This window comes from Trachemys scripta, chromosome 15 (assembly GCF_013100865.1).
Source record: "Trachemys scripta elegans isolate TJP31775 chromosome 15, CAS_Tse_1.0, whole genome shotgun sequence".
Lineage (NCBI taxonomy): Eukaryota > Metazoa > Chordata > Testudines > Emydidae > Trachemys > Trachemys scripta.
Window position 1 is genome coordinate 12,471,901 of NC_048312.1, and position 12,737 is coordinate 12,484,637.

At 43.1% G+C, this 12,737-nt stretch overlaps 1 protein-coding gene across 2 annotated transcripts in view; it reads left to right on the top strand.

Annotated features, from left to right (window-relative positions):
* ADGRD1 (adhesion G protein-coupled receptor D1) overlaps nt 1-7,253 on the top strand; it is a 245,556-nt gene extending 238,303 nt beyond the window's left edge. For both annotated transcript variants that reach the window (XM_034791144.1, XM_034791146.1), the window contains 2 exons: nt 2,622-2,714; nt 5,053-7,253. In XM_034791144.1, coding sequence (XP_034647035.1) covers nt 2,622-2,714; nt 5,053-5,148 — 189 coding nt within the window. In that variant the 3' untranslated portion in view covers nt 5,149-7,253. The remainder of the gene's footprint in view (nt 1-2,621; nt 2,715-5,052) is intronic.
* Nucleotides 7,254-12,737: the final 5,484 nt, after the last annotated feature.

Consider the following 12,737-nt stretch of genomic DNA (forward strand, 5'->3'; position numbering starts at 1 on the left):
TTTATGCTCTCTGTATGTGTGTATATATATCTCCTCAATATATGTTCCATTCTATATGCATCCGAAGAAGTGGGCTGTAGTCCACGAAAGCTTATGCTCTAATAAATTTGTTAGTCTCTAAGGTGCCACAAGTACTCCTGTTCTTCTTTTTGCGGATACAGACTAACACGGCTGTTACTCTGAAACCTACAAATATACAGACCACCTTACCCTAATTTTAATTGTACCTGCCATCAAAACAAGAATATGTTTACTTGTTTTTAAAAATCGCCAACCATTGGCTCCCTTCTGCTTTCAGAATGGCAAAACTGCCACTGACTTCAAAGGGTGCCAGATCAATACAGTGATAATTAATTCTCTCCAGATTTATTAAGTCTCACAGATTGACATGCCACTGAGCTAGTTAGTTAATTTTCCTGGTTTTTCTCCACTATTGTTTAGCAATTAGCATTTTGTAAATCATGCTGGATTCTAATGTCTAGGGGGCGGTATGGCTTAGTGACTAGAGCACTGGTTCTATTCCTGGCTCTGCCACTACCCTGCTGGGTAACCTTGGGCAAGTCACTTCCCTGCTCTATGCCTCCGTTTCCCCATCTCTAAAATGGGAATATTGATATTGCCCCTATATTAGCATTTAAGAATCATGTTTAATTGCTTTGTCACCTTCTTCTAAAATGGAAGCACAATAAACTGACATACACCCATCACCACATTTCTGCGTGGCATGGTTTTATTTCATCCAACTGGAGAGAAGTTGAATTTCATCAGAAAGCATCATGTAGTTCATAAATATAAGGGTACATGTAAAGCTGTAGCTAGGGTGGCGAGTATTCTGTTCCCTGCTACCTGTAAATGTGATCAGACACTCAAGTGCCAAATTAAAGGCAATGCTTTTAGAGAATGACAAAGCAGCACTAGGGCTTAATGACATGAACAGTCCCATTGATTTCAGGGGGGCTGTTTGACTGAGAAAGGTGAGCTGGAGTGGCATGGGGATATGATCCCTGTTGTCACTATGAGGACATACTTCTTTAGGACTTCAGTGGAGTGGTGGGTATTTGGAGGATCATGGTGGGCGAGTTTTTCATTGACTTCAGTGGGGCCAAGATTGCACCATGTGTGTGCAAAGTGAACATTATTCTTAAAGTGTGAAATTCACCTCTGTCTGGACTGGCCAGCATCTTTAAGTCCCACTCAGGCTCTCCAGATAAGTGGTGCCTAGGCCTCATGCTGGAATTTTAGCCATGCTGCAGTCCTGCTCTGAAAAGTGACTACATAAGATGGCACTTTTTGCTCAACAGATCCCTCTGCATTTTAGTGACTAAAATAAATATTTCGTCCCATTTTTACTTCCATGGAGCCAGCACAGCATTGGGGAAGCAGGCTGCATTCTAGTTTGGCTCACAACCATCAACACAATTATTTACTAAGCTCCCAGTGCTAGGCCAAAGCCTCTCTGCATAGACACCCGGGCAGCCATAATATAGAAGGTGATGGAGTTGCACTAGTGTTACTTGATTATTAGAATCTGCAGGGCTGGCAGTTGGGAAAAAACAACTGCCTGGATCATCTCCCATCAGGGAAAAACTTGCCAGGAGGGGTTCTAGAGGAGGAATTCTGCATGCCAGATCCCCTCATCCAGGGCCGGCTCCAGGCACCAGCTGATGGTGCTTGGGGCGGCAGATTGTTCGAGGCGGCATTCTGCCCAATCCTAGGGCGGCACAGCCGCTTTTGTTTGTTTTGTTCTTGTTCCGCTCCGGCCGCCCTGTAGGGGGCGGCGGCGCGGAGAACCAGAGTGCTCTGCAGGGCAGTCCTCTTCCTTTCCTCCCCGCCGACCGGAGCGGAGCCCTCGCGGCAGGTGGCAGGAGGCGGCGCGGCAGGAGGGGCCGCGTGGCAGCGCCCCTGCTGTAGCCCTGGCCCTCCCCTTCTCTCTCTCCCGCCCGCTCCCCCTCCATACTCCCCAGCCAGTCTCCCTGCACCCGTGCTCCGGCCACACCACAGGTTTTCTTTTTTTTTTTTTTTTGCTTTGCCGTTCTGGCCACCCCGTTTTGGTTTTTTTTTGCTTGGGGCGGCCAAAAAGCCAGAGCCGGCCCCGCCCTCATCCCATCAGAGAGAGATGGGTGTGTGTGTGCGCGTGCGCACTGTCAGGGTTTGCATCCAGTGAAAAAAGAACACAGGGCCCACCTGCAAACTTGGTGGCTCACATAGAACCTATGGGATCCCCAGAAGACCAGGATGAACTGCACAAAGCCCCTTGTGTCTCTGGGGGTGCACCTGGAGGCCACAACCATTGGTGGCTCCTGGCGAGCAGTTACTTTGGAACTGCACAGAGTCCAGGGAAGTGCCCCCCTGAGTGCACAGATTAGCTGATACAATTGGAGCTTATATTTTTACTTATAAAATGTGCAAATCTGATCACAGACCTATTGATTAACACTAAAATGGAACCCCACAATATTATTATTATTACTATACAGTAGAACGGCAAATATTCCATAGTAGTATATGCATATGAACTCTCATCCATTTATAAGATAAAGACAATACTTTGTACCTGAAAATAAATAAAACCAGATTAGGATCATCATTTCCTGACTTCCTTCTAATGCCTCTTTCCAAAGGTTAGAGCCGCCTTTAAGCACAAAACCAAGGTGTGGTCGCTCACCAGCAGTTCCATTCGCAACATCAATGTGAAACCCTTCAACTCTGATATCGTAAGTACTCCCATCAATGCCATTTTTATCCTATTGTACTGGCTGGAAGGTTGTAGAGCAAAGCTGTGAGACTAACTGATTTTTTGGTTCACTGGCAGTTCTGAAAAAAAAATCAAAAGAATTGTCTGATTTGGTCAAGCTGAAGTTAAAAAAAATATTTTTGGGGGGGTCAACAAAGTGAAAAAGTTGGAAAAACTTCATTTTGCGTCTAAGTCAAGGACACATTTTTGTTCAGCCTGAAACTATGTTTCATTTTGAACTTTTTTAACATAAGCAAAGGAATTGAAGGGCTGCAGTCACAAAACCAGGGAGCAGATGTAGGATTCAACAAAAGAGATGGAGAGAGGCCCAACTAGGGACCAGATAGCAAGTGTAAAAAATCAGGACGGGGGTGGAGGGGTTATAGGTGCCTATATAAGAAAAAGCCCCCCAAATCAGGACTGTTCCTATAAAATCGGGACATCTGGTCACCCTAGGCCCAATCCAGAATAGAATAGCCAGTAGCCTGATGGTTAGGACACACACCTGGGAGGGGAGTGATGGGGGTTGCAGTCCCTGCTCCCGAGCTGGGATTCAAACCTGAGTCTCCCACATCCCCAGTGAGTGCCCTGAGCATGACGCTAAAGGGTGAGTGTGTGTGTGTGTGTGTCCATCCTTCTTCAGAGCTTTGTGTAGCCCAAAAAATTGAAACGTTTCATTTTCAAAATGTTAAAACGATTTGTTTAGACATTTCCAAAACTTTTATTTTGTTTTGACCTGAAACATTTTGCCCAAATGGACACAAAGTTTGGCAAAATATTTCATTGGATCCGGATTTGCATTTTTTTTGTTGGAAAAAAAAAGTTTCAGCTGAAAAATGTTGCCCAGCTCTAGAGTAATATTGTGAAAAGAAAGATGAGATGACAGGGGGCACAGAAGTTAATTAGCACTTGTGTCTACAGTGTATTCTATCGCCAGTGTTGTGTTGTGACTATAGGAGATACTCTGAAAGCAGAGGACTAAATTCTGTTCTCTGATAAGCCAGTGAGTAAAATTTCTAAAACGTCAAACTTGGGGCCTGATTCAAAACCTACTGAAGTCAATGAGAATCTTTCCATGGTCTTCCATGAGCTTTGAACCAGGCCCTTGAAGAGTTTTCTTGCTATTAACTTCAGCTGATGACCATAGTTTTTGGCTAGGGTTAGAGCTGGGTCAAAAGTCAGAATTTTTGTTTCATTGGAAATTTTGCTATTTCAAAGTTTTTGAAATTTTCAAACACATGGAAATGTTGCAGTCATGTTGGTTTCAGCCATCAGCTGGCAAGGCTTTCAGGATCCGTGATTCCAGGGCAGCCCTGCCATGCAGACTCCCCCAGGGCCAGGGACTCCGTGGCTTCCAGGCTCCCGGGCCAGCTGGCTCTCCAATGCTCACAGTAGTTGGCTCCCCGACTGCCCAATTCTCACAACCTTGGAAGCCAGCTGCCCCAAGATTTGGGCAGGCCAAGATTATGGAAGCTAGGGGGCCAGTCTGCCTGGCGGGTATGCCCTGGAACCACAGACCCTGAAGCCTGTCCCAGGACTTCCAGCTTTGTGGCAGGGAACCTGGAAGCCCTGTGTGCCCCAGCTAGAGTCTGGCTGTTGGGCTTCTGTGGCAGCAGGCTCCCTGGGCTGCAGGGATCAGTCAGTCCAGGGAGCCAGTTGGCCTGAGAGTCTGGAAGCCTTGGTGTCCCCAACCCTGGGGATGGTCCACATAGCAAGGCTGTCCTGGAGCTGCAAATCCTGGAAGTCTAGGAGTCCCGACTCCAGGGCAGTCCTTCAGGTGTGCTGCCAAGGAGCTGGGCAAGGTGGCAGGGAGAGATGTGAAACGTGCCTGACAGGCCGGGTTCTGCCTGTATTCCTTCATGAGACTTGTCAAAAGTGGTAGATTGGCATGAAACCTTTTGCTTTTGACAAATTGGCATTTTCTGATGCAAATTTGTTCCAGCAGACAATTTCCATCCAGCTCCAGGCAGAATACCTTTACATTTGAGTCCCACGAATGAACATTTGTATAAACAAATCAGTGTGTATATATGCATTCCTCTCTCTCTCCCCACTCAAGGAGGGCTTAAGTTGTCTTGAGACAAAAGAAATTTATTTTATGAGAAAACTGGCTATTAGAAATGATAGCTTCTGAAATGATTGGCAGTGATCACTGAATAATACCCGACAATACATGTTAAATGGCTCCTTTATGGCTTGTGCTCTCAAGAGTCTAAGGTAACAGGGAGTCTAGATTGATGTTTTCAGGCTTTCATGTCCTCCAGTCAATAGCGATTTGCCAAAAGTAAATCTAGTTTCAATACTATTTTGTCTTCCAGATGACTGGGAATAGGCCGGGTACAACTCCTACAAAGATGAACACCTGGGACAAGAGTACTAATTCAGCCAATCGGATTGATTTATCAGCAGTCTGATATTAGACCCAGATTCTCTCTGAAAATCAAGCCATACCTTCAGGACCTCCAATACAGCGTCACCATTATTTTCTCACCATTAATGCCAGTCGGAACTGCTCTTCTAATCACTGCCTAATAAATTGGAAATTGCCGTTTGCTTTGCCGAGTATGTACAAGTCTGTCCTCATCTGCCTCCCTTCCAGTGTGTAATGCAATCTACCACTTGGCTATTAGCAATAGCTGCAGAGTAACTAGCACTACTATACACTGGATGGTTTTGTCAATGACGATGACAATGCTAGGGATGGGAAGGTTATTGCTATCTAAATCTAAAGGTCAAGTATTTCAGGAAAGATGCATTTTTGTGCTCTGCAAATGAAATGCTTCCTATTGTGATGTTGTAACAGGGCTAGTCTTGTTTAGCTGTGTACTCTCTGTTTACATGTACTATCTTAAGTAATCCAATTATCCCAGTGAAGCTTATTAACACCACATTCTGCCAACAGGCATTTTATTGGAACACTGTAAAGAAGCCAGACCTTGAGGGGGAAAAAAGAAAAATTCCAGCCATTTGGCCTGCTCTATAGACTTGGGACCTATGAAGCAGATATACACTATGTCTATATACACACAAACAACGTGTGCATATTATATATATATATATATATATATATATTTTACACACACACACGCACACACACACACAGACTGCTAACTTTTTAGATATTCCTTTTTCCAGATCTGCAATATATATAAATGGCTCTGACTGCCCTGCTCCAATCCGCAATGTTAGTTTCAATTAAAGGGTGATTTCTGTCTGCTGACAAACCATAATAGAAGCTAGTTGTCTCAGTCTTTCAGATAGATCAACAACAGTCCATCACACGCATTTCACAAATGAAATTGACCTGTAGCTTCTGGAAATCAAAACCCACACTGTGACTTATCTTTCTCCTTTTAGTGGTCAGAATGAGACACTGAATTCCAACAAAATACTGTGAAGGTAGCAAGGGGTCTGTGTATTGGTATCTACAGACATATTTTAAACAGACCGCAAAACAGTCTTTTGAGATTTAAACTCTACTCAGCATTCAGCAGCTTTTGCTTCCAATACAATTCTGTAGTATCTTTGGGGGCGGGGGGACTCATTTTTCATTGGAGCAATGTCTTCCTGGTTCTTGTAGACTGTGTCAGTCGGTAAGTCACTGAAGGTAGTTTGGACACACTGAGGCAGACCCTCAGCCACACTTTGTTGTGCCCACCCAGCGAGGTTGGTGGGGAGAGGACAAGGTGGCTTTTGCCACTGATATGCCCCTATTATCTTAAGGCTGGCCAGGGGCTAATTTGGCCTCAAAAATATGCATCTTGCTCTCTTTGCTCAGCAACAATCGTTCCAAAGAGAACATTCCACCAGCTCAGTCTGCTCAGACCAAAACGACATTGTTGCCCCGTCTTCTTTCTCCTCGCCACATCTCTAACACCCCACCCCCAACGCTGCCCCATCTCACCCGGGGATTCCCCTTCAGTAGGCAAACCCCCAAGTCGTTTGTATTTGCTTTCCCAATGCTTTGTGCCACCAGCTGTAAGGGAGCCGATGATTTGACTCAACATTTTCAAAGTATCTTTCCCCACTTAATTGAATGTTTATACTTTCCACAGTTAAGGCCAAGGCTGATCCACTGAAGTCAATGACAATCTCCCATTGATGTTAGTGGGAGTTTTATCATTGATTTAAGGGGACCGGGATTTGTTCCCTAACTAACTAAAAAGGGAACCACATTCTGCAGTTATTGCATTAACTTAAACAAATTTACTCCAGATGTACACAGGCAAAACAGAGCAGAATTTGGCCCACTGTGTCTATCATAAATACTTGTAAATACAGACATTTATTAATTCTAATCCTGTGAGCAGAATAATTCTATTTTGTTGACAGCTAAATGTAAAAGCAGGGAAAGAAGAAAGCTAAATACTGAAGCGGCTCTCTCTCTCTATTGGCTTTTGTGCATAGGCTTGCTCTTAGCCCTTTGAGCATTGGAATAATTATTACAACGGTGTAAATACAGCAGACCCTTGTGGAAAGAGAATGTCTGTTCCAAGAGATACAATAGGAAGAGCGATTGGAATATATGGAAGCAGGTTGTTGTAACAGAACTGTACTGTGAGAACAGAGTTCAAAGTGTCTGTGTTGTGTGCTGATAAAATATTTAAACATATTTTTGATACTGAAGCACATTTTTTTAAAAACTGTGACCATGGATATAGATTTTAACCCTATTAGGCGATCTATTAGGCGATTTCTCTTCTAATCATTACGTTATAGTAAAAGTGATGTTGTGAATGAGTCATAGGAAATACAGGGGTTTTAAAAAAACCTGGATTTTTAAATATTTATAATTCCCACTGTGCCATTTTCTCACTTTGAATGCAACTCCTTTGCTAAATTTATAGCAGTCACCTAAGTTACTGTCAGTAGCAATGATTATCATAGATCCATTTGAAAATAACATTTGACATACAGTACAACAGCATCTACTATAAAGGGTTAAGTCTATTTTTTTATCCAGGTATAACATATAATGTGGTCCCCAAAATACATCAATAGACTCAATGAATCATGAACATGATTTTTAAACACTTTGGAATATGACATAGATGTATTATATAAGGAGTGAACATTTATTAACCCATATGCATTGAGACCTATTGAAGATACTGCAATGTTTTCCAGTACATAACCTTTGTCCCATGCTTTATCTGTGCATTTTGAACATAAAGTAGTATATCTTGGTTATGTCACGTGAGTTTAGGAGTTAGAACACTGTATTATTAGTAATGGGAATGGAGTTCCTTTTGTTTGCTTCTTTAGTTTCTGATAAAGCAGTAAAAAACCACAAGCATACTGTAAATGTCCTCCCTCCCCCCCCCCAGTCTGTTCATCTTGTTTGATTCTATGTATTTTTCACAGTTTTACTGAATGCAGAAAATATACTGAAATAGAAATGCTTGAAATGAATCTTCAAAAAACCCTGTTCTTATCCTCAGTCTTAAAGTATGAAAATCATGCAGTTTATTTATGGGCTTGTATATGGCAGCTTTTGCAGTATTTCTTCGGGACAACATCATTTTCTTAATGGTATGAAATCTTAATTGAATGAGATGTGAGTTTTAAATTAGATGATGTAGCAAGAATGATTTTGCAAGTAAGTAATAATAAAATGTTTTTTTTTCCAAAATAAAACAAAACATCTTAATTTTCTAACAAGATTTTGTGTTTGTTCCATTTATTCACATGGGTTAAAGAACATTGGGAATATATAGTTTCTTAGTGAAGTACCAACACCGTGCCTAAGCATATCAATCCTTACTCATATGAGAAGTCCCCCTGAAATACTCATAACGTGTGGCCTAATATCACCAAGATACTATGTAGGCAACGTTTTTGTTTTAAACTTAAACTTAAGCATATTTTTAGAAAAAAACATCCAAAATTGATTTTAAAATGACCAGTGATGGAGAATCCACCAAGACCCCGGGTAAATTGTTCCAGTGGTTAATTACCCTCACCATTAAAAATGTACACCATATTTCCAGTCTGAATTTGTTTAGACTGTGGATTGTTAGACCTTTCTCTGCCAGATTGAAAAGCTCATCAGTAACTATTTGTTCCCCACGTAGATACTTAAAGACTGTAAGGATTCACGTAGTTCAGGGATTCTCAGACTGGGGGTCAGGACCGCTCTGGGGGTCATGAGCTTATTACATGGGGAGGGTCACAAGCTGTCAGCCTCCACCCCAAACCCTGCTTTGCCTCCAGCATTTATAATGATGTTAAATATATAAAAAAGTGTTTTTAATTTATAAGGGGGGGGGGGGCTTGCACTCAGAGGCTTGCTATGTGAAAGAGGTCACCAGTACAAAAGTTTGAGAATCCCTGATGTAGTTGCTGCAGAACTCTCAACACACAACCCCTGTGCTCAGGCTATGTACTATGCAGTGAAATTAAGGTGATCAGATGTCCTGATTTTATAGGGACAGTCCTGATACTCGGGGCTTTGTCTTATATAGGCGCTTATTGCCCCTCACCTCCTGTCCTGATTTTTTACACTTGCTATCTGGTCACTCTAGGTGAAATTCACCTGTGCAGAAGTGTAGCACAAGGTTTAGGTCTCACTTGAGCCCTCAGAAGTAGGACTTCAGTGGCACATAGCCCTCTTGCTGACCCTCTATACAGGACAGAATATCATTCTGGACTGAGGATTCGGGCCATAACAAAGTATATCACAAACACTACAAGCTTTTGCCATCCCTTACTATCTTCACATTTTGGATCCAGTTTCTTTTCCCTCCTCCTTATTTTAAACAACAGGTAATATAAACATAGGCCAGAAATACAACAGCTCCATGATGAAACTCATATAGTGCCAAGCAGCTTAATCATCACACAAGTGCAAAAGTACAGATGTCAAATGGTTTCAAGGTTAGAGAGAGATCTAGCATAATTAATACACCACTAACTCAATTCCCACTGCTGTGTGTATACACACTGCGGTGTGTGTGTGTGTGTGTATTGTGTGGAGAAGCATAACCAGAGTGATTATATTCCGGGAAGTTAAAATGGAAGTTTGGGCTTTAGATGACAAGGATTCTACCGTAGGGACTGAAATACTCTCTTTATATGCTACGAAACCTTACTTCTTTTGCATAGAGCAAAGCAGCATGGAATATACTGCAAGTATCTTTTCCCTCTATCTTGTGAAAAGAAGAGATTTTCTTTTACATTTATCATCCCCGACAGAGTAATAAATGATATTATATTGTGTCTGATTTACAGCATGTTTGCCTTTAAAGTATTTTCATTACATCTTAGGTTATGCTTCTATGACCTGATACCATTTACGTCATGGATAGTTATTGCTGTAATTGCCCTCGTTCAGACAATTTTCTTCCTCAATAATTCCTTATGTTCTTTGAATTGGGAGACTATCTTTCATCTTGTCAGGGTTGGTTACAATGCTAAATATGCTACAGACATCAGCATTTTCCCAGAGATCGAATGCTTCAAATAAATTCTGAGTTGAAAGGATGCCTCTTGCTTACTGTTCAGCATGTAAATAACCAAGCAGCTTCCTTGATTGGATGACAATTCTCAGATAATTAGCCAATAAGTACCAGAAGAGAGAGGAGCAGAATATCTAACTTGCCCACATTTAAAAAAAAAAAAAAAGGTAATTTACCTTCCCCCACTATTCTCCGGTGCTTGTTGTGTGAAAATTGGATTGACTGGGAGTTTTACTTTCCCATTTGAGCATTCCCCTAGATGAGTATATGCCTAACACCAAGGAAGCAGAATGACACATATAGCAGACTAGGCACTAAAATCCAAAGCCAAGATTTCACTAGTGATTCTGAGCGCTCAACTTGATACCAGGGCTGGCTCCAGGCACCAGCATTCCAAGCAGGTGCTTGGGGCAGCAATCTGCAAGGGGCGGCAGTCCGTGTGTTTTTGCCGTCCCAAGCAGTTCGCCGAATTGCCGCCGTGGTCTAATTTATTAGGACCGTAACATTTTAGGAAAAGGATTATGACAACAATGGCATTGCTGCTTTCTGCAATTTTGTTTTGAAGACCTGCCCCCTCCAACCCCCCCCCAGCTTGACCAAATGTAGGGAAGTCTCATCACTAATCCCCAACCCTTCATGCTCTAAAAATAGGTTATTGGGGGAATAGTGGACAATAGAGTATTGGGAAAAAGCCTCCAAGGCCCTGCTGTCACTGACTCAGAGCTCCAAGTTTCAATCTCTAGAGACAGCTGAGGTGATGGCGGTTACGGTACATTCCTCACAGGAGGCTTAAGTAGTATTTGTCAAGGTTTCGGGGACGCTTAGAGGAACGACAGATTATAAAAAAAGCTTTGTGCTTCCGCTATATTTTGCGCACAGTAAACTAAACATTGTGCATTAAGACTTGCAGATGAGTAGTCAACAGAGAGCACTCTGCCTACATGTGATTTTATACATCTCTGAGATAAATATAAAACCCAGCATTTAGGGACACCCTGGAGATTTGTCTTTCTTAGGGATCATTAGGTCCATGCATGAATTAATGTCCTGTGTTCGCTGATATGTACTTTTCCATCCCTGACAGTTCTCAGAGGGAGATTATACTTCAGTGATGAAATGCAATCTAATTAAAACAAGTTATTAATACAAATTTAAAATATTCATTTAATTATTAAAAAAAAAACCATAAGACTTTCTGCTTTTTTAATACCCTTCATTTAACTGACTTGTATGCTACAGGCCACAAAATGTAGCAACCATTACTACTTTCATTTGGAACCTAGCCTCTCGGACAGTGGGTGAAATTCGCCTATACACCACTTAAATCCTCAAGGTTAAATGCAAGGTGGAAGAGATTATTTAGCATATTCTAAGGGACCATTCAAGGTAGAGTGGCCCTTTAACATCTCTGCAGCAGACATGCCAAACCTGCGGGAAAAAATGCAGAAATTGGGCTTGTTTTTGGCTTAATTGGCTTGGGAGTTGCTTGTTGACTAGTTTTTGGCTTGTAGCTTTCTGCTAGTTTGGCTTGTAGCTTGTTGGGCTTGTAGCTTGTTGCTTCTTTTTTTTTATTGTCTCCTGGCAAGCAGGGGTAAGGGGGGGGCAAGCAGGGGAGTGAGTCAGGGGTGCACAGCAGGCCCACCACACTCCCAGACTGCACATAGAGTGTTGGGTTCTTAGGGATTGACTTGTTTGGGCCTGGTTTTGAAATGGGATTAGCTTGATTTCTGATTTCTTGTGAAAGTCGGGGTGCTTATTTACCACGTGAAAGTTGGTAGCTGTGCTCTGCAGTCATAGGACATAAAAAGGGGGGTAGTGGGTTACAGACCTTGAATGGTCCCTTAGTATATATATACTAACTACTTATGCTAAACAATCTTTTCCACCTTACATTTAGCTGTGATACTGGAAGTACCTTTCCCAGACCTGGAGAAGAGCTCTGCGTGGTTCAAAAGCTTGTCTCTCTCACCAACAGAAGTTGGCTCAATAAAAGATATTACCTCACCTACCTTGTCTTGCTAATATCCTGGGACTGGCACGGCTACAACTACACTAAATACAACTTTTGGTATAGACTGTGTAGTATGGAATACATATGCCAGATTGACACCCTGTAGAGATTCTGCAGAAATACAACTATAGGGTTACCATATTTAACAAATAAAAAAAGAGGACCCTCCACGGGGCCCTGGCCCCACCCATTTCCCACTCCAGCTCCGCCCCAACTCCGCCCCAACCCCGCCCCCTCCTCCCTCCCACTCCCAGCCACGCGAAAAGGGCTGCCCGAGCGCTACCGGCTTCACAGTTTGCCGGGCAGCCCCCAGACCCCGCGCCCCCGGCCGGCGCTTCCCCAGCACAGCTGGAGCCCAGGAGGGGAAGCGCCCAGCCGGGGGCGCAGGGTCTGGAGGCTGCCCGGCAAACCGTGAAGCCGGTAGCGCTTGGGCTTCGGGCAGCCCCTATGCCTCCAGACCCTGCGCCCCCGGCCAGGCACTTCCCCTCCCAGGCTCCAGCTGCTGTGCTCCTCCCCTGACTCTTCGGCTCTGTTT